General features: G+C 48.4%; 1 protein-coding gene across 4 annotated transcripts in view; it reads right to left on the bottom strand.

Annotated features, from left to right (window-relative positions):
• The window catches only part of LOC139275195 (beta-1,3-glucosyltransferase-like), a 467,305-nt gene that overhangs the window by 100,299 nt on the left and 344,107 nt on the right, over positions 1-22,899 (bottom strand). For all 4 annotated transcript variants that reach the window (XM_070892319.1, XM_070892320.1, XM_070892321.1 and 1 more), the window contains one exon: positions 16,245-16,344. In XM_070892319.1, the coding sequence (XP_070748420.1) occupies positions 16,245-16,344 (100 nt within the window). The remainder of the gene's footprint in view (positions 1-16,244; positions 16,345-22,899) is intronic.

The following is a 22,899-nucleotide window of genomic DNA, read 5'->3' as shown; positions in this document are numbered from 1 at the left end:
CTTTGCGACAGCACCTAGCAATGATCTCACGCAATGATCTCATGCCATGTCGTGCTGGTGTTACCTTTTACAGAAAAAGCTTTCGAAGAGCAGAGGCGAACGGGTGGCGGGTCACCAGTCATCATCAAGCTCACTGACATCGAGGAACGGGTGCTGGCACTAGTGGGGAGCCACCCCCAGTCGGCCACGCAAGCAGCTGCAGAACCCGATGTGATGCCACATGAGAAAAGTATACACCATTGCGTGATGTAAATTCAACAGATGCCACACCCACTCATATCCGACCAATAATATGAAAGATGTTTGATAAAAGTGTTCTCTAAATAATGATGGCCTCATGAGAATCATTGCAATGCAGAATTTGGTCATGGTCATGAAATGTGATGTCTGTGATGATTTTGATAGCGGTGGTTCTTTTGTCGTGCATATGCTGTGTGTAGCGTTGGAACCACCTTGTGACCCCAGCACCCCCTTCTCCTCGAATAATCTCATTTATGTTTTGTAGCTCAGCCAGCAGCGCGACCCCAGGCAACACTCAGAAGATGGGAATGTGGGGCCAGAGTCGCTGGATGATCGTGCATCTGGTGCTGAGGAGCCCCGATTCTCGCCCGTGGAGTTGCTGGGTGCCTTCTCCATGGATGAGAGTGCAGACTTCGAGGAGCTTGCATCGCCAAGCTCCATAATGCAGTCGACACCCATGACATTTAGTGCTCCTGCGGCCATTCCCTCCTCCACCGTGGAGGTACCGGGCCCAAGCAACTTGCCGCAGGGTACCCGAGGTGTCTCCAGGATGGCGCCGACCACACTGAGGTTGGTTCGACGCAGCAGGTCTGCTCCACGAGTGGCAGATCTGAGCGGGGACATGGTATATTTGTCCAGGAGCAGTGTTGTCATAGGTCAGCAGATCCTACAGACAATGGGGGGCATATCCCAACGGATGGCCAGCATGTCCACCACCATGAGCGAGTACATGCTGCGGATGGTAGAGGTCCTGCAGGTGATAACCAGGAACACTGGTGGCAGAGGCCTCTCAGTGGTCCCGGAGGGCGGCACTGCATCCCAAGGTGCCGCACCCCCATTGCCAATGACACGAGAGCCAGGAGGAAGAGCTTACTTCTGGCTCGGAGCACGTTCCCACCTCGGGACCGTCCTCTCCCACATCCGTCGAAGCAACGGTTCTGTCGTCATCCCCCCCAATGAAGCAGCGCCTGAGGAGCTCCTCGGCCAGGCGGCTTGGAGTCAGGAGGGGAAGGGGAAGGGATAGAGGTGAGGAGAAGTGGAGGGGGAAAGGAAAGTGAGGTGCATGGCCAGAGGTGTTGTATTGGTCACAGTATTTTTATGTTGTTGCTATTTTGTTGGGAGGTTTGGGGGAAGGGTGGAGGGGGTACCTTGTTGTTTTGCATTTATGTTCTATGTTTATGAAGTGTTGTTGGAATTGTTAAACAATAAATAAATGATATAAATGTTATAAATTTGTTGTGTGCTGGGAAGGGGTGTTTTTTACAGTTATAATTATGATTTTATACAAATGTTCTCATTAAATGTTTTTTATTTACATAACCTTGTTGCGCATTGTCTCAGATAGCTGCACCATTACACACTGGTGATTCCTTAACATGAAAGGGGATAATTCAATGTCACTTGAATCAACTTAAACTTTAACTGTCACCAAGGTAATGCACACCATTAATGTATGAGCGCAGACACAGCAGTGTTGCAGCTTTGTAATTTCAAGCAAAGCGCTCATTTATGAGCTCCTGACGTAAAGTCTTGCAGCTATGTAGCCACCACAGGCCCTTTCTTGCGGTCCAGAGGCGGGGCAGGGGGGCATGGTTTCATCGTCTGCCTGATTGTCTGGCCAAAGATCAGCATCCACCTCCTCGTCCTCCTCTTCCTCTCTCTCCTGAGGTGGACCAGCAATTCTTGTCCCCTCCTGATAGCCAAGTTTGCAGCATGCAGCACACCACCACGAATTGAGCTACCTGCTCAGGGTGGTATTGTAACTTGCCTCCTGAATGGTCCAGGCATCTAAAGTGCTGCTTAAGCACTCCAATGGTATTCTTGATGATATTGCGTGTGGCTCTGTGGTTCTCGTTGTATCGCTTCTCGGCTTCTGTGTGGGTGTTACGCAGGGGGGTCATCAGCCAGGTGGTGAGGCCATATCCTTTATCACCAAGCATCCAGCATTGACCTTGTGGCTGACTGGTAAACATGGCAGATACAGCGCTCTCACACAGGATGTGAGCATCATGGATGCTGCCGGGAAATTTTGCATTTACTGCTATTATAATTTGCTGGTGGTCGACAACGAGTTGCACATCCAGGGAGTGGAATCCTTTTCGGTTCCGAAAAACCTCTGCATCCTGAAAAGGAGCCCACATCGCGATGTGCATACAGTCTATTGCTCCCTGCACCTTGGGGAAGTTAGCTATTCCGTAGAATCCTAAAGCCCTCTAAGTCTGTGCCTCCCTGGTCTGAGGGAAGCTGAATTAAAGTCCATCCTGCATGCATAAAGAGCTGCAGTGACCCGTCGAATGCAGCAATGTGTGGCATGCTGAGATATAGCGCAAATGTCGCCAGCTGAGGCCTGAAAGGAACCCGATGCGTAGAAGGCAAGTGCCGCAGTGACCTTGACCTCAACGGACAGTGCGGTCCTGATGGTGCTGGCAGGCTGCACATCTCGCCTAATGAGCTGGCATATTTCACTGATAACCTCTTTCCAGAAGCGCAGTCTCCTAAGGCACATGTTATCGGACAAGTTTAGATAAGACCGCTTCTCCCTGTAAGTGCTCGGGGTGTAAGGTCTCGTCCTTCTCCTCAGTCTGCGACCTCTTTGATAGGGCACATAATGCTGTTGAATATACCTTCTGCTATCTCTATAGTCTGCAGCATGTGCGTAGTCATCAAGACAGGCTGAGAAATTACAAGCCCCATTGCAATCACAATCTGTATTATACCTATTGTTCACAAACAATAAATTTACCTACTAAAACATCTAAAATAACTTCAAATTGTCCACAGCATGATAAGATGTTTGTTCAGATTTTCAAATCACCTTAAAAGACTTCCAGAGTACATCAAAACTCCCGAGAAGTTGAAGCAGCCTTTTATATAAACCGACCTCCGATTCACAAAATGGCGTCCATACCGCAGGGTTTCGTTCAGGTGAGAGCAACTTTTTCTCACTGGGTTTTTTGGCGAGCGATATTTTTGGCGATTAGGTGGGTGAGGTGCGATAGTAACGCTCGGCGATATGGGCGATAAATGATCGATACATGGGGGTTTGTTTCCATTTAGTTGCTAAATGAGCAATATCTAGGCGTCATACCTCATCTCAGTATTAAAATGGACGTTAAGTGGGTGGTATCGATGCAAAAAAAGTGGAAAGTCTTGTCCCGAGTTCTTAATCCGACTTGGTCTGAGCTTCCCCCCCAACCTTTATCCTCCTCAATGGGGCCACAGTGCCTACAGCAAGGCTGCTTGACGGCTGTTGTGTGTGTGGGCCTATGAGGAAACCCTGGACCAGCTCTGGGCCCGGAAGGCCCGGCTGCAGACCCCTCCGCCTCAGCATTGGATGCAGCAGTCTGTGATGGCTCGGGTGTAGACCGCGTTAGGTGCAAGATCGGAGTGGCAGTGGTGTGAGCCAAAATGCTGTCATCTTTTGAGAAAGGACAGCACCTTCCATTTCCAAGGGGACCACTGTAACTCACACGAGGCAAAGCCTCAGCATCCGGAGCACGATGTGTGACCACAACTTGCTGGCCAGCTTCGGCACCATCACTTTCCCGTTGAACAGTGGGGAACAGAGAGAGGGCGGCAGCTGTCAGTGATCGCATGGCATCACCTTGATGTTGCGTGGCTTTGCCTGCGATGCGACTCGCTGGAGTCCTCAAATGCACGGACAATGCATCAGGCGGCCTCTGCCACTCATAGCAAGTGCGTCGATGCTCTGCGGGACCCTTCCTAATGAACCTATGAGGCCGCAGTGCAATTCCATGTTATCCCTGGACATAGCCACCAAGTCCAGGTCCACATTTGCATGTCTCTGAGCAGGACTACTGGGCCGACTCACCCTCTTGGGTGCTGGCCTCCGAGCTTCCCCTCCCGTTCAGTGCTGCTGTAGGCCACTGGGGCAAGGAGCCTCAGACTCATCAAATCCTTCAAAAGAGATGTCGTCCCCCGATGTCTCCCCGCTCAGTGGAACTGATGGGGTCTCCCACTCAAAGAACACGCTGTTGTCCCCTCCTTTGTCATCTCCCCGTGCCCAGATGGCGATGGCTCACGGGAAGGCTGCTGCACTTCTGGCTGATCATCTGTAAGCACAAAGCAACAGGGGAGGTGGCAGGCTGATAAGAGGAAGGTGGCATTGGACATCTATATGTAAAGGAACTAGGCCACTTGATAACAGGGGGCAAGGAACTCACATCAATCATAAAAGCCATTCACATACCGTCACTACCCGGGCTTAGCCTCTCCGCCGACCACTGCCCGAACTGGGGTGCTCATGAGGGCCGACACTCGCTGCTCCACCTCGGTGATGTCCTGCAGATCAGGCTCTCCGCCTCTGGTCCGCTGCTGCTCACGTCGATTATGCGCTAACGGCCTACAATAAGAGCAAGAACATGGATTGAGTCAGTGTAAGGCTCCTCTTGTGCCACAAGTGCCTTCCATAGCAGAATAGCTGCCACTGTCTGGAAGTGCAAATGTTTTCATTATAACCTGCATGGCTGCAGACTGAGCATGTGGAAACACTAGGAGCAGGTGAGAGCCAGGTAGCATTGCGGCTCAGGGTCATGTTTAGGTGACACATATCAAGATTGGAAGGGGAGTGCGAGGAGGGGTGACAATGATTAGGGGACAAGAGGGTCCGCGCCACCTGAATACAGAGGGCACGGCTGGTGAACTGAGCCTCCAGCTTTTTGGTGGCTTCAACAACCCAAACTATGGCCTGGAATACAGAGAAGAGGCAGCTCCATCAAAGATGTTACATTGTGTGAAACAGTGATCTTGCAACCATGGTAGGGGTCCATAAATGTAAAGGGTACTCACCCTGACGATCCTTGTGAGGTTGTTAAACATCTTGCGGCATTGGGTGGCAGTTTTAGCCACCATATCTGTCACTGACCCCTCCAGGGCTATCTCCCTCCAAATCCCTCTGAACACCCTTGGCACGGGCCTCCTTCCTTCCCCCAGATGCAGGGCAGACCATCTCCTCTCAATGGCCTGAACTAGGGCCTCAGCGGCCGTTGCAGAGAAGCGGCGTGCTCTCTGCCCTCTCTCCTGCTGCGCCATGTCTCCGGCGCTGAGCGAAATGGGCCGGTGGATCTGCGCATGGGCAAACAAAATCAGCGCACCCTAAGCTTCCGCCTGTGTCTGGGAAGCCTCGAGCGCGTCTGCACATGCGCAAAGTCTAGAACATTTTTTTGAACCGCGGTTTTCGCCTGGGGCGGCCAAGCACAGGTTTGCAATGCCTGATTTAGCGCCCCCGATCATTGAACCTCAGTTTAGGCTGAATTTTACATACTTTTTCCAGACACAATCAGGACCGCCCCACGGTGATTAACACCCCGAAATCACCAGACCAGAAAATCCAGCCCTATAGGTCAAGAAATAAGTAGCAAGTTCAATATTGTTTAATTGAATTAATGTTTTACTGTTTTGTGAATCTATTTCAAGTAATACATTGATTTTATAGTTTTATCCTAACTATATGGTCATAATAGAAACATAGAAAATAGGTGGAGTTGGCCATTCGGCCCTTCGAGCCTGCACTGCCATTCAATGAGTTCATAATACGGTATTTTCTGTCCAAAGATATCATATTTCAGCCATTGACCATCATTTTTCAATCCTCCCTGGCTGCAGGAGTTGTGCCAGAGGATTGGAGAACTGCTAACATTGCACCATTGTTCAAAAAGGTAGGAAGGGATAAACCGAACAATTACACGCCAGTTAGGTTAACCTCAGTGGTGGGCAAATTACTGGAATCAATTCTGGACAGTTTAAACCTTCACACAGATTAATCAAGGACAGTCAGCATGGATTTGTTAAGGGAAGGTCACTTCTGACTAACTTGATTGGGTTCTGAGAGGAGGTAACAAGGAGGGTCGATGAGGGCAGCGCGTTTGATGTAGTTTACGTGGATTTTAGCAAGGCTTTTGACAAGGTCCCACATGGTAGGCTGATCAAAAAAGTAAAAGCTGTCTCCATGGGGTTGGCTTCGCCATCAAAAATGAGCTACTCTGGCATCTTATAGGGATTCCCCCTATGGGATACACAAACACCTCATGACCCTTCGGCTCACCCTAACCCGGAACCAGTACGCTACGGTCATCAGTATGTACGGCCCAACCCTGGGAGCTACAGACGAAGCCAAAGGGGAATTATACTCCAGCCTTGAACAATCCCTGTCCCGATTCCCAACGGGCGACACGCTGATTCCCCTTGGCAACTTTAATGCCAGCTTTGGAAAGGACACAGACCTATGGAGAGAGTTGATTGGTAGGGAACGGGTAGGGAAAATAAACTCCAATGGTATCCTCCTCCTGACGAAATGCTCAGAACACGGTCGTCATAACCAACACCTTGTTTCGTCAGAAAGACAAGTACAAGGCTTCCTGGCAACACCCTCGCTCCAAGCACCAACATCTACTAGACTACATCGTCCGAGCGAGGGACCGCAAGGAAATCAGCATCATTTGCGCCATAGTAGGAGCTGACGACTGCTGGACTGACCACTGGCTAATCCGCTCTGATATCTCCATCAACGTGGCCTCAAAACTTCAAGGGCAACAGAAATGCTGCCACAAAAATATCAATGCTGAAGAACTCAAAGACCCTGCAAAGAAAGCCCTATTCAGTCTACGCCTCACAGCCAACCTGAAGACCTTCAATGAACTGGGGCCGCAGAGTGTCCATAGTGCCTGGTCTGCTCTCAAGTGCACCATAATTAGCACCTGCGGAGAGATTCTTGGTTACTCTACCAGAAAACATCAAGACTGGTTTGATGAGAACAACCAGGAGATCCAGGAGCTAATGAACCGCAAACGCAAGGCATTTCTGAATTGGGAAACAACTCCACAACTCGAGTGAAAGAAAGCAGGTCTACAGACAACTGAAGGCCGAGGTCCAACAAAAATATCGTGACCTAAAGAACAAATGGTGGGTCAAAAAAGTGCAGGAAATCCAGCAACTAGCCGACATTCACGATGCGCGTGGGTTTTTTAGCGCAATCAAGTCCACCTACGGCCCAAGCACTCAAGGTCCGATTCCACTGAGAGCCAAGAACAGAGAGGTGCTCATCAAGGACAAAGAGGCAGTCAGTGCTTGCTGGAAGGAGCACTTCGAGGATCTCCTCAACCAAGACTCTGTCTTTGACGTGAGTGTCTTTGGCTCCATCCCACACCATGCTACCCGTCACCACCTCGGCACAATTCCAGCCCGGTATGAGGTTGAAAAGGCCATCTGACAACTGAAAAACAACAAGGCCTCAGGAGCAGATGGAATCCCCGCCGAAGTACTAAAGCATGGTGGAGAAGTACTCTCGGCGCGAATCCATGAGCTCATCTCTCTGATCTGGAAGGAGGAGAGCATGCCAGAGGATCTCAGAGACGTCATAATCATGACCATCGTCAAGAAAGGGGACAAATCCGACTGCGGTAATTACAGAGGAGTTTCCTTGCTGTCTGTCACAGGGAAAATAATTGCAAGAATCCTCTCTCAATCGTCTCCTCCCAGTGGCTGAAGAGCTCCTCCCAGAGTTGCAATGCGGATTCCACCCACTAAGGGGCACAACGGACTGACCTTCACCGCGCGACAAATCCAAAGAAAATGTAGGGAGCAGCATCAACCTCTGTGTTATGTCTGTAACGTACTTATGAATGACTCCATTAGGCAATGTGTTGTACTCAAACTGTCGTGACTTTGGTCCTTTATTCATAACTTCAGAGTGAGGCAGCCACATGGTGGCTCTCCATTTATACAGCCCCTGCCACCAGGGCAGGAAACCCCGGTCTCCACCAGTTGCACCCTCTAGTGGTGCCAGCACAGTATATACACAGTGTAAACCTTATTGATAGTACATCAGGTAACCAGTCTCCATCTTATGCAACTATACAGTGACTACACAGAGTGTATATCTATAGTCTGCACATATAACATCACTCTCCCCCAAGTCTTTTGTGCCAATTACCTTTGCACTATGTGCTCTGGCTTAGCTCTCTCCAGACTTAAGTACCAATAGTCCTTGCACCTTGGCTGTGCTTTGGCTTGGCTCTCTCCCTGTTAACCCCCAAGTCCTTTTGCCACAACGTTGGGTAGTGGTTACCAGTTTGGATGGTTCGATGATGCAGTGGAGGTTCCAGTGGGTTCTGGGTGTGATCCGTTTGTGTGTCCATGGCTACATACATCCATTCCCCTCCCACCACAGCGACGTCATGCAGCAGGCCCGCTACATTAACATACAGGATCAGACACAATGCAAGCACAAAGAAAGGAAGAACATTTTTTTTACAATTGGTTCAGTGACTTACAATCACAGTGACTTAAAAATACGTTTTACGGTCGTGTGCCAGGATTGGGTAGATTGCATTCATGGTTCAGTCATGGTCAGTACTGAGGTAGCAGTACAGGTATGCAAGGACGCTAGTTCCAGAGCAACTGGACAGGGCCCTAGTCATCTGATGGCGGCGCTGCGCCCCCTGCTAGTGGGGTGGGCTTGGTTCGCTCACCTTGCCAGGACTCAGGGTCTTTGCCGTTGCCTAGTGCTGTCCTCCTTTGAGGGCTGCAGAATCTTCTGCCTGCTCTCCAACGGTGTTGGGAACCTGGGTCTACCAGGTCCCGTTTGGGGAACTCGTTGGTTCTGACCTTTCGCTCCCAGACATGGCTGAGGTAGTGACAGGGTCTGGGGGCTGCGCTGTCTCCACCCGGGTGGTGAGCAACGACGACTGACTGCGCATGTTGGTGCCGTTTTCGTTTCCAGGTCCGTGGCGAATAGTGCCATCGGGTGCCTGCAGCGTGGGATAGATCTCGAGCAGGGTATCAGGATCAGTGCCTTCACCCTCCTGAGGTCACTGGCCTATAACTTGTGGGGACACCTGGGGCAGGGCATCAGGATCAGCACCTTTACCTTCCTGAATTCGTTCGCTTGCTACATTTGGGGACACTCTATTCCCGACATCTCGCAACAACATTTTGTTCACAATCTTAATCTGTTCGTTACATTGATTGCCATGCATACAATGTCTCTTTAAGTTCAGTTGGTTGCAGGTCTCCTTTAAGAGAACCCTGCTGGCTTTACCCCAATTAAATCCTTTGTTAGACACCACATGTTGGTCTCTCGGCGTTGCACCTCTTGGTATGGCCGCGACCATCTTTTTTTTCAGCCACGCTGAACCTCGCTGCAGCAGGGATGCCATCTTCTCTCTGTCCTAGAGGTCGACTACCTTGATCCTTCTCTCCCGCGATTCTGCCACAAAAGCTGGAAGAGTGCCTGTGAATTCGATCTTCCTCCCCAGGAGTCCTGCCACTGGAGCCGGGAAGGTACGTTTAGGTTATTCCGGTCGGATCATTGCCACGCAGTCGTGATGGGTGGTCTGTACCTCAGGTACTGCGCTGGTCTGTTCTCTGGTGCCTGGCCCAAGCGAAGGTGAGGTTTTGCTCTGCCTCCGAGCACAGGGGACATTGATTGCTGAGTGAAGAGGTCTTCCCATTTCCACTGGATCTTCCCCAACCACCTTCTTCCGGGTAGCGTTGGACCATCACCTGCAACAATCCAGAGGTAACTTGTGCACCACGCCATTATGGATTACACTGGGATCAGCTCCTTGGTGTAGGTGCGCAACTTTTCCTGTACTGGAACCAGCTCGAGTCGTTTTTCGTTCCATAGCCTCTTAAAGGCATCCTGGCTCATCGCTGACTGGCTCGCTCCCGTGTCCACTTCCATGAAGACTGGAATGCCGTTTATCTCGACTTCCATCTTCACGGAGGATAATCGGTGGTGCAGGTATACACTCCATACACTTCTTCTTGGGGCTGAGCTGCCTCTCTGGCCAAATCATCGTACTCCCCGTTGGATTCAAAGTCATCTACCGACTCCTCTGCTAGACGGTGAGTCGTATTTCTTTTACACATACGCTGGAGGTGGCCCTTCGTGTTACAGGCTTTGCATATATACTCAGCAAACCGACATTGGTTAGCCCTATGGTTTCCTCCGCAACGCCAGCATGGTGCTACTCGATTAGCACTCCTCGGCGGACTCTGAGTTCTGGAACCCTGAGGTCTGTGCTCTCTGCCCTGGGCAGAGCCATGTTCTGCAGTCTTGCCTGTGAAAAGCACCATTCTGTGCACAGTACTTGCCGGGTTTGAGTCCACAGGGTGAATAATTTGCTTGGTGCTGCAGGTCGAGGTCATGAATGCCTGACTGATGCTGATGGCCTTCTGCAGGTTGACTGTGGTGTCAGCAGATAATAGCTTGTGAAGGAGGCCGTGGGCAATTCTCATAACGCAGATTGCTCACAATGCTTCGTTGAGGTGCGTATCGAAATCACATGGTGCCGCAAGTCTCCTGAGGTCGGCAGCATATTTTGCAATCTCCTGGCCCTAAGGTCTGCGGTGAGTGTAGAATCTGTGTCTGGCCATGAGAATGCTCTCTTTTGGTTTTAGTTGGTCGCGAATTAGTTCAGTCAGTCTTATCCTTGGCCTTTATGGGTGCCAGCAAGTCCCCGACGAGGCGGTAGACCTCAGGCCCACAACTGGTCAGCAGTATAGCCTTGCGCTTCTCCGCCAATGTGTCCGTCTCTCCTGCCAGGTTGTTTGCCATGAAATATAGCTAGAGCCTTTCCGTGAAGGCATCCCATATCATCACCCTCTGCAAAGTCTTTTAGTGTGCCAAAGGTAGCCATAATCGCGTGAAAGTCCGTATACTTGACGCCAGTTGTTATGTCTGTAATCTACTTATGAATGACTCCATGACGGTAGTTAATTTGGTCCTTTATTCGTAACTCCAGAGCGAGGGAGCCGCATGGTGGCTACCCTTTTATACAGTCCCTGCCACCAGGGCAGGAAACCCCGGTCTCCACCAGTTGCACCCTCTAGTGGTGCCAGCATAGTACATACACAGTGTAAACCTTATTGATAGTACATCAGGTAAATAAGTCTCCATCTTATGCAACTATACAGTGACTACACAGAGTATATATATATATAGTCTGCATATATAACACTCTGTACATGGCTTTCTTTGACCTCACAAAGGCCTTCGACTCTGTCAACCGCGACGGGTTATGGAGTGTCCTTCTCAAATTCGGCTCTCCTCAAAAATTCGTCACCATCCTCTCCCTGCTTCACGATGACATGCAAACAGTGATTCTTACCAATGGATCCACCACAGACGCAATACAAGTGCAGACCGGGGTCAAGCAAGGCTGTGTCATCGCACCAACACTCTTCTCAATCTTCCTTGCTTCAACTCACCCTTAACAAGATCCCCGCGGGGGTGGAGGTACAGGAGAAGCAGGAAATTGTTCACTCTCCAACGCCTCCAGTTCAGATCCAAGGTTTCTTCAACCTCTGTCATTGAATTACAATATGATCATGATGTTTGCGTTTCTGCACACTCAGAGTCCGAACTCCAAACCATCATTGACACTTTCACTGAAGCGTATGAGAGTCTGGGCTTCACATTAAACTTCCAGGGAGCATCTTGCGTAAGAGCACTATCTCTTACCTGTTTAAGAGTCAGCCACAAGGTCACGGTTGGATGCTGGGGGATAAAGGATATGGCTTTGCCAGCTGGTTGATGACCCCCTAGTTAAGCCCCAGACAGAAGCCGAGAAGCGATACAACGAAAGCCACATAGCCACACGCAATATCATCAAAAAGACAGCGCTTCCGATGCCCGGACCACTCAGGAAGCGAATTACAACACCACCCTGAGTAGGTCACTCAATTCATTGTGGTGTGCTGCATATGCATAACTTAGCTATCAGGAGGGGACAAGAATTGCCAGATGGGAGTGTCGGTCCACCTCAGGAGAGAGGGGAAATGGAAGAGGAGGACGAGGAGGTGGATGAGGACCTCGGGGAGGACAATCAGGCTGCTGTTGAAACCATGCCCCCACCCCACCCTCGATTGCAGGAAAGGGCCTGTGGTCATTACGTAGCTGCACGACTATTGCGTCAGCAGCTCATAAATGAACGCTTTGCGTTACATTGGTGACAGTTACAGTTGATTTACATTACGTTTAATCTTTACCTTTCCTGGCCTGGCCTTGCCAGTGTTTGCAAACTTTGTATCTGCTTAACGTTTCTGCTATCTGAAGACACTGCACAACATTGTTAAGTTAAATAATTTTTTTTTAATGTTATTACAACAACACATTTTATAAATAACAAATTTTGTAACTAACAACAAATTTCATTAACACCCATATAACCGCCTCCCGCATCCCACCCCAACAGCGAAAACGTTTTAAATTAACAACTACAATAAGAACAGCAACAACAACATACTTTAAAAAACAATTATAGATAGACCAAACACCCACCCACCCAGACACCCAACCTTCAACAATTTGTTTTAACAAAAACGAGGACAATTATAACAATCCAAACCCTCCCTACTTGCAGCCACGCCTCTCCTTTCCTTTTCCCCCATGTGTCTGTACCCCATCTCTTCCCCTCCCCCTACCAACTCCAAGCCGCTTTGCAACAGGGCACCTCGAGCGTTGCTTCGGTGGGGAGGCGGGCGGTGACGGCAGATCCATTGATTGGGCTGTTGATGGAAAGGACGTTTCCGAGGAAGCACCCTCGGAGTCAGAAGCAAGAGCTTCCTCCTGACTCGCATGAGTCCTTAACAATGGCGGTACGGCACTTTGGGGTGCAGTGCTGTATTCCGGGACGACTGGCTGCCCTCTGGCATCCATGGTCTCAGCTATTCTTTCCAGCGCCACTGCTATCTGCGTCATCTTCTCAGAGACGGTCGCCGACAGAGCAGCAACCTGGCCAGATAATCCGCCCATTGCTTGGAGGAGCTCTCGACCTATGTCGACGCTCGTCCGGGACAAATTGACCATATCCTCACTGAGCTCCGCCGGTCTCAGAGCAGTCCGACCTCGCGGGGTCGGCACAGGCATGGAACCACTTGGGGTGCCCTGCTGTAAAGCGCTTGACCCCGCTACCTCCTCGGTCGAAGAGGACGTGGCCGCAGGGACACAAGATAATTGGGCTGCAGGCTCCTCCTCCATGTCCTCCGTGGAAAGGAGGACCTGCAGGAGTACAGGAGAGGCTCTTGCCTCCTCTCCTCCAGGGACAACAGGTGCAACTTGAACTTGAACCTGGAGATCCTGTGAACAATAATGCCGAGCAGGGCGAACCTGGGGCGACTGGGGAACCTGGAAGGCCTGTTGACCTAGAAAACATAAATGAGGTTAGTAGAAGAGAAGAGGATGCCAGGGTCACATGAGAATGCTTATGCTACGCAGGCATATACACGAGGAGCAACACTACTGCTATAAATACTGACAGACTTCACATATAATTAACATCATGTTTGTAATACAATGCAGATTCTGTACTATGATATTTCATGATCCCATCATTAATTACATAACATTGCATAACATTAAATAACATTACATCAATCATATATTATACTGAAATGGTATTAAATTAAATCACCAATGGTTTGTACATTACTCACGTGGCGCTATAACTGGTTCAGCACCACCAAGGGTGGCAGACCTGTTGTGCACCCCCACCAAGACCAACGCCCTTTCCTCAAGGTCTGTTAAAGGGGAATAATCTCCTGGTCCCCTCCAGTGCGCCTCTGCTTGGCACTATTCTTGGACAGTTTTTTCTGTGGAGGTGTTAAGAGCATAGCATGGCATAAGATTATTGCTTAGGAATTATTACAGATATGACATATCAGATTACTGACAGATATTGCATTATTATTATTACACAACACAACACACAGACAATCCCCAATTAGTCATCCTATGTTAATCATCGTCAATGTTAACGTTATATGCTAATACACTTCGTATGCAATTAAATGCATGGTTATAGCTACCGTCTGAGAATAACTTGAATAAGATCGAGGTTAGGATTAAACGCATGACACCAAGATTACCAGCCCAACTACAATCCAGCAGATCTACATTTAAATTAATCATTTCATCATTACAACTTATTAAATAAATAAATTTAATACTTACTCTGCCAGAACCAACGAGGTTGTTCCAGCGCTTGCGGCACTGGTTCGGCTCTATTACGTCGTGCGTGGACACCGACACAACCTTCGCAATTTCAGCCCATATTCACTGGAACACTTGGCGGGGGAGGGGTGGTTTCCCACAACCACCCTGGGTCAATTGGGCCCAACGACTTTCCACCTCCTGAACCAGGGCAGCATTAGCCTCCTCAGAGAAGTGCTTTGCATGCCGCCGTCCTCCAATCTCCTCTTCCAATTGGGCCACATCCTCCCCTCCACTCATAACTTCTTCAACTAATGCTTCCTCAACTAATTCAATATCCATATTGAAAACTGGGAGTAATAATGCAATAAATCAATAATTCCAACTCTCTCCAATCAATACAAGCTTCCACCTTTCTCTCTCTCCTCTCACTCTCTTCTGCGCATGTGCAGTTGACCCCTGACCTCCAGAAATGCGGAAAAAGCCCGTTGCTATGGACACCAGCCTTGCACTACGGAATAAATCGTGAACGCCCGTTTCACATCGCCACGGTTAACGCCCAAGTTAAAAAGTGGAAACTAATGGGTTTCAAAATGGGCGATATTCCGGCAATCACGAAAACAAATATAATCGCTAACTTTTGGGCAATGTGGACACTAATGCAAAGTTTAGCCCATTGTCTTTTTTTACCGAACAGACCCGAAGTTGGTCATAATGGGGGCGGAAGTGCGGCGGTAACTGCTGGTGATGGGCCGAAGTTGGGGTGGGACCAAGTCTTCACCGCTGTAACTCAGTGGCGGAGCAGTGGTGACATCAGTGCGTATGTGCGTTGTCACGTCTCGTATGTTCGTCGTCACGTCTCTCCCCTCATTTAAAGGGGAAAGAATCACCGATTTTTTAGGTTCGGCCACTGGGCCACCAAGGAGGGTTTCGGCCGGGCCAGTGGCCTGCCACCCAAGAGTAGGTACCAGGTGGCCTGGCCGAATCCAAGGCCATTACTGTCCGGCCGATCGGGAAGTCGGCCGGCAAAAAAAAAACATGGTGACCGCGGCAGTGCGCCCTCCCTTGAAGGGCCGCCATGCTGCCGTGGCTCATAGACTAAAAACAAGGTGCACCGACAGAAATTGCTGTCGGAGGCACCGTGCGGCGGAGCAACGATTTTCTGAGGTAAATTTCGCGCGGAGTGGGATGGATGGAGGTGTGGGAGAACGGTGGTGTGCGCTTTGATGACGCGCTTAGGGCGGTCCGCAGCAGCGGGATGGAAGTGGGGACCATCAGAAAAATCCCTGAGGTGAATTTGGATCGTGGCGGCCAATGGACTGCAATGTGGTGGTCACGCGATTCCGCCACATGGCCGCCGCAACAGGGCGGTAACGGGCCTTATCCAAATCCTGAATTTCGGGCCCATAAGTTCAGTTTGATTATTAGCTCTTAACTCTTCAACATGTTCAACATTCCATCGCCTTCGCCCCTCCCCCCCCCCCCCCCCGCCCACAGCAAGAATCATACACAAAACAAAAATGCCAGCTAAATACATGGGAAAGAAAATTTCCCAAACATTAGGCATGCTCAAAATCAGTGACTATTTTTGTGCCAGTCAGTTTATGCCACACTGTTGACTATGTTGCTCCTCCAAATGTGCCCTTAACTGAGCAAGTAGCATAAAGTTACATAAGGAAGAGGCATGAAGCTAAAAGTAGGGAGAGTGCTCTTCAGGAAAGGAATGAGAGGAGAAAGGAAGGGCTTACAGGTTGGATTACCTGGCAGTTCAAAATAACATTTAATATCCAGCTCCAGTTCATAAAGTTATGGCCTTTTGAACAGATTTTACAATATTTCATTTTCAACTAATCAGGTCTCACAGTTTGCTCAGGCATTAGAGAAAAATAAAGTCTTATAAAAGCAAAATCTGGAAAGTATTTCTTGACATTCAGCTGCAATACAAAACTGTAGCTGAACAGTAATGCTTAAATAATGTAACGTTTAATTTTATGGCATTATCAAATGTAATCAACAAGTTGGAAAACTGTTTTAAGCTCATTCACAATACCTTATCAATGTGTCGTCATCCACAATCATGAGCCAGGGAACCTCAGGAACAGCATGACTAACAAATCGTTCCAGAATAGCAAATGTTTTGCCACAATGCCCTGAAACATACAAGAAATGGGAAAATGTTGCATTTAATTTGTTTTAGTTCTTTTTAAAATAGTATACTAAATAAATTTTACACAGAGACAATTTTTTTATATGTTTTGTTTGATAAAATGTGTCCAGCGGTATACTTAACATGAACTCTTTTCCATCAACAACTTTCTCTATCTGGGTTAATTGGAGCAGGAACTCAGGGACCAGCTACAATTAAGACACCATCCCCATGTTCCTTTTCAACTCAAGTCACATGGTCAGACACATTGGGGGTAATTTCAACCCTCCAAGATGGGTGGGTTTGGGTCGAATGGGAACTAAAAATGTTAAAAATTTCAAACAGGTACCCAACCTGCCTCTCTCTGTTTTTAATGGAGACAGGATATGGGGTGGGAAACCAATCTGCTCTCAGGAGGCAGGTCGGTTGTTGAAATCTTTTAAAGAGAATGTGTGCCTCCATTTTTCTATTTTTAACCCATGTTGGCCAGGTTTCCCAGACAATGGGAAACCCGGCAGGCAAAAGGAGCTGGTCCCGGAGTTCCTGCTCCAATTAACCCAGATATAGAAAGTTGTTGATGGAAAAGAGTTCATGTTAAGTATACCGCTGGCTCCATAAGGTAAGTGCCTTTACAACAATGGTTCAGCCTCAACAGGAGTATTGTGACCAATTCTGGGCACCACACTTTAGGAAGGATGTGAAGGCCTGAGAGAGGGTGCAGGAGAATGATTCCAGGGATGAGGGACTTCAGTTACGTGGCTAGACTGCAGAAGGGGAGGGAAGGAAAGAACAAAAGGGAAGGTCTGTGATAGGGAGGAAGTAGGAGTGCTTTCTCCAGGCCCGCGAAGCTAACCCTGTAAACCACTCTCTCCACCTCCATGATCTCCAACCCTACCGCCCCCGCCGGCGATCACCGATCCCCTGCACAGGAGCTGTCAGCTTCCCCGACCACCCCCCCCCTCCAACGCGATCACCCCTGACCCGACAACCATGATGCCGTCGCTATGTCCACTGCCACCAAACTGCTTTACAAACTCCACAACTTTTGAATATTCAGAGTTAAATGTGCTTGAAGGATCCCGAGAGGTACAGATGATACTGATAATCTGTTCACGATCATTCTTATAATTTATGAGACTATCCAAATCTCTTGATGTTTAAAAGGCTTAGAAATACAACCGCCTATGGTTGTCGGGTCGGGGGTGATCGCGGGGTGAGGACAGGGGTTGGGGAAACTGACAGCTCATGCGGAGGAGGTGAGTTGAAGATCATGGAGGTGGAGGGGGTGGTTTACAGGGTTAGCTGTGTATGTCATGTAACATTACCAACTGCTTGCGAACTGGTCATGATTCTTTATCCATGACACTCAGGCTATTATACTGACATAGAAATATAGAACATAGAAACATAGAAAAATAGGTGCAGGAGTAGGCTATTCGGCCCTTCTAGCCTGCACTGCCATTCAATAAGATCATGGCTGATTATTCCTTCAGTACCCCTTTCCTGCTTTCTCTCCATATCCCTTGATCCCCTTCACCGTAAGAGCCATGTCCAACTCCCTCTTGAATATATCCAGCGAACTGGCATCAACAACTCTCTGCAGCAGGGAATTCCACAGGTTAACAACTCTCTGACTGAAGAAATTTCTCCTCATCTCAGTCCTAAATGGCCTACCCCTTATCCTAAGACTATGTCCACTGGTTCTGGACTTCTCCAACATCAAGAACATTCTTCCCGCATCTAACCTGTCCAATCCCGTCAGAATCTTATATGTTTCTATGAGATCCCCTTTCATCCTTCTAAACTCCAGTGAATAAAGGCCCAGTTGATCCAGTCTCTCCTCATATGACAGCCCAGCCATCCCTGGAATCCGTCTGGTGAACCTTCGCTGCACTCCCTATGTTTAATAAATGTGTTACAGAGTGATTAAACTGCTACTCTTTTATAGCTGTGATAAACATTATGGCTATAGAAATCTCCAGAAGTGCAATCCATACTGATGTTCAAGGCCCAGGCCCTGACCTAGCCCCCCGCCCAACCCGGTGTGACTACTTGCATCCTTTAGGAGGCCAGTATCCCTCATCTGGCTGGGCATAGCTCCATGTAAATTTCCACTAAGTCCAATTGAGGCTCAGGAAACAGGAACTCCCAGTGCAAGAGACCATGTATGGGGAACATGAAGGTTCGGCCACAGACAAGAACCCAAAGCTTCCTACATTGTTCCAATGAAACTCAGCTCGTGAAACAACACACGTCATCTTTCCATTAGGCACTTTGCAGCCTTATGGACAACATTGAGATTAACAATTTCAGATCATAACCTCTGGCTCCAATTTTTCGGACGGCAGCTGTTGTTGATGATTCTAGTATTCTCATTGACACCGCCTCTAGACCCATCTTTTGTTCTTTGGTGTCCCGTCATCATCTCCTTTCACCTTGCACCATCATTCCTTTCATCATTTAATCTTTCCTACCTTCCTCCCTATCACAGACCTTCCCTTTTGTTCTTTTTACTTCTTTCTTTTACCTTTGGCCTCGATAAAAGGGCGCGGAGCTCGGGAAGAGGAGCAGCAGTTCGGGAGCGGGAGATCGAGGCCAAAGGTAAAACAAAGAAGTAAAAAGAAATCAAAGTGTGACGTCACAACCAAGCGGGTAAGTGATTGGCTGGTGAATTGGTGAGTATTTAATCATTTTTTTCTTCTTTTATTTCCTTATCAGTAGGTAACCTTTGACACTGTTGCCAAATTAAGCTAATCTAAGGGTTAAGTCATGGTAGGAGAACCCAGACCTGTGTCGTGCTCCTCCTGTGCTATGTGGGAGGTCAGGGACGCTCCCAGTGTCCATGACTGCTATGTGTGCAGGAAGTGCATCCAGCTGCAGTTCCTGACAGACCGCATTGCGGCACTGGAGCTGCGCATGGATTCACTCTGGAGCATCCGCGATGCTGAGGATGTTGTGAATAGCACATTTAGTGAGTTGGTCACACCGCAGGTAAAGGTAACTCAGGCAGATAGGGAATGGATGACCATCAGGCAGAGCAGTGGAAGGAAGGAAGTGCAGGGGTCCCCCGCGATCAGCCCCCTCCAAAACAGATACACCACATTGGGTGCTGTTGGGGGGGGGGGGGGGTGACTCATCAGGGGAGGGCAACAGCAGCCAAGTTCATGGCACCATGGGTGGCTCTGTTGCACAGGAGGGCAGAACAAGAGGGGGAGAGCTATAGTGGTAGGGGATTCCATTGCAAGGGGAATAGATAGGCGCTTCTGCGGCCGCAATCGAGACTCCAGGATGGTATGTTGTCTCTCTGGTGCAGCGGTCAAGTATGCCTTGGAGCGGCTGCAGGACATTCTGGAGGGGGAAGGTGAACAGCCAGTTGTCGTGGTGCATATAGGTACCAATGATATAGGTAAAAAAACGGGATGAGGTCCTACAAGCTGACTTTAGGGAGCTAGGAGTTAAATTAAAAAGCAGGACCTCAAAGGTAGTGATCTCAAGATTGCTAACAGTGCCACGCGCTAGTCAGAGCAGAAATAGCAGGATAGCTAAGATGAATACGTGGCTTGAGGAGTGGTGCAGGAGGGAGGGATTCAAATTCCTGGGACATTGGAACCGGTTCTGGGGGAGGTGGGACCAGTACAAACCGGACGGTCTGCACCTGGGCAGAACCGGAACCAATGTCCTTGGGAAGAGTGTTTGCTAGTGCTGTTGGGAAGGGGTTAAATTAATATGGCAGGGGAATGGGAACCTATGCAGGAAGACAGAGGGAAGTAAAATGGGGGCAGAAGCAAAAGACGAGAAAGAAGAAAAGTAAATGTGGAGGGCAGAGAAACCCAAGGCAAAAATCAAAAAGGGCCACATTACAGCAAAATTCTAAAGGGACTAAGTGTGTTAAAAAGACAAGCCTAAAGGCTCTGTGCCTTAATGTGAGGAGTATTCGTAATAAGGTGGATGAATTAACTGTGCAGGCAGCTATTAACGAATATGATATAATTGGGATCACGGCGACATGGCTCCAGGGTGACCAAGGCTGGGAACTCAACATCCAGGGGTATTCAACGTTCAGGAAGGATAGACAGAAAGTAAAAGGAGGTGGTGTAGCGTTGCTGGTTAAAGAGGAAATTAACGCAATAGTAAGGAAGGACATTAGCTTGGATGATGTGGGATCTGTATAGGTAGAGCTGCGGAACACCAAAGGGCAGAAAACGTTAGTGTGAGTTGTGTACAGACCACCAAACGTAGTAGTGAGGTTGGGGACAGCATCAAACAAGAAATTAGGGATGCGTGCAATAAAGGTACAGCAGTTATCATGGGCGACTTTAATCTACATATAGATTGGACTAACCAAACTCGTAGCAATACAGTGGAGGAGTTTCCTGGAGTGTATTAGGGATGGTTTTCTGGACCAATATGTCAAGGAATCAATTAGAGGGCTGGCCATCCTAGACTGGGTGATGTGTAATGAGAAAGGACTAATTAGCAATCTTGTTGTGCGAGGCCCCTTGGGGAAGAGTGACCATAATATGGTAGAATTCTTTATTAAGATGGAGAGTGATACTGTTAAGTTCAGGACCCTCGTCTCTGAATTATGGAAAGGTAACTTTGATGGTATGAGACGTGAATTGGCTAGAATAGACTGGGAAATGATACTTAAAGGGTTGACGGTGGATAGGCAATGGTAGACATTTAAAGATCACAAGGATCAACTTCAACAATTGTACATCCCTGTCTGGAGTAAAAATAAAATGGGGAAGCTGGCTCAACCGTGGCTAACAAGGGAAATTAGGGATAGTGTTAAATCCAAGGAAGAGGCATGTAAATTGGCCAGAAAAAGCAGCAAACCTGAGGACTGGGAGAAATTTAGAATTCAGCAGCGGAGGACAAAGGGTTTAATTAAAGTGGGAAAATAGAGTATGAGAGTAAGCTTGCAGGGAACATAAAAACTGACTGCAAAAGCTTCTATAGATATGTGAAGAGAAAAGATTAGTGAAGACAAACGTAGGTCCCTTGCAGTCGGATTCAGGTGACTTTATAATGGGGAACAAAGAAATGGCAGACCAATTCAACAAATACTTCTGTTCTGCCTTCACGAAGGGAGACACAAATAACCTTCCGAATGTACTAGGGGACAGTGGGTCTAATGAGAAGGAGGAACTGAAGGATATCCTTATTAGGCGGGAAATTGTGTTAGGGAAATTGATGGGATTGAAGGCCGATAAATCCCCAGTGCCTGATAGTCTGCATCCCAGAGTACTGAAGGAAGTGGCCCTAGAAATAGTGGATGCATTGGTGATCATTTTCCAACAGTCTATCGACTCTGGATTAGTTCCTATGGACTGGAGGGTAGCTAATGTAACACCACTTTTTAAAAAAGGAGGGAGAGAGAAAACGGGTAATTATAGCCTGACATTAGTACTGGGAAAAATGTTGGAATCAATTATTAAAGATGAAATAGCAGCGCATTTGGAAAGCAGTGACAGGATCGGTCCAAGTCAGCATGGATTTATGAAAGGGAAATCATGCTTGACAAATCTTCTAGAATTTTTTGAGGATGTAACGAGTAGAGTGGACAAGGGAGAACCAGTGGATGTGGTGTATTTGGACTTTCAAAAGGCTTATGACAAGGTCCCACACAAGAGACTGGTGTGCAAAATTAAAGCACATGGTATTGGGGGTAATGTACTGACGTGAATAGAGAACTCGTTGGCAGACAGGAAGCAGAGAGTCGGGATAAACGGGTCCTTTTCAGAATGGCAGTCAGTGACATGTCGGGTGGCGCAGGACTCAGTGCTGGGTCCCCAACTATTTACATTATACATTAATGATTTAGATGAAGGAATTGGGTGTAATGTTGCCAAGTTTGCAAATGACACTAAGCTTGGTGGCGGTGTGAGCTGTAAGGAGGATGCTAAGAGGCTGCAGGATGACTTGGACAGGTTAGGTGAGCGGGTAAATGCATGGCAGATGCAGTATAATGTGGATAAATGTGAGATTATCCACTTTGGTGGCAAAAACATGAAGGCAGATATTATCTGAATGGCAACAGATTAGGAAAAGGGAAGGTGCAACGAGACCTGGGTGTCATGGTACATCAGCCACTGAAAGTTGGCATGCAGTTACAGCAGGCGATGAAGGCGGCAAATGGTATGTTGGCCTTCATAGCGAGGGGATTGGAGTATCGGAGCAGGGAGGTCTTACTGAAGTTGTACAGGACCTTGGTGCGGCCTCACCTGGAATATTGTGTTCTGTTTTGGTCTCCTAATCTGAGGAAGGACGTTCTTGCTATTGAAGGAGTGCAGCAAAGGTTCACCAGACTGATTCTCGGGATGGCAGGACTGACATATGAGGAGAGATTGGATCGACTGGGCCTCTGTATTCACTGGAGTTTAGAAGAATGAGAGGGAATCTCAGAAACATATACAATTCTGACGGGACTGGACAGCTTAGATGCAGGAAGAATGTTCCCGATGTTGGGGAAGTCCAGAACCAGGGGCCACGGTCTAAGGATAAGGGGTAAGCCATTTAGGACCAAGATGAGGAGAAACATCTTCACTCAGAGAGT

Source organism: Pristiophorus japonicus, chromosome 10 (assembly GCF_044704955.1).
Source record: "Pristiophorus japonicus isolate sPriJap1 chromosome 10, sPriJap1.hap1, whole genome shotgun sequence".
NCBI classification, from domain to species: Eukaryota; Metazoa; Chordata; class Chondrichthyes; family Pristiophoridae; genus Pristiophorus; species Pristiophorus japonicus.
The sequence above is the reverse complement of the archived record's forward strand: the minus strand, read 5'-3'. Positions and strand labels throughout refer to the sequence as shown.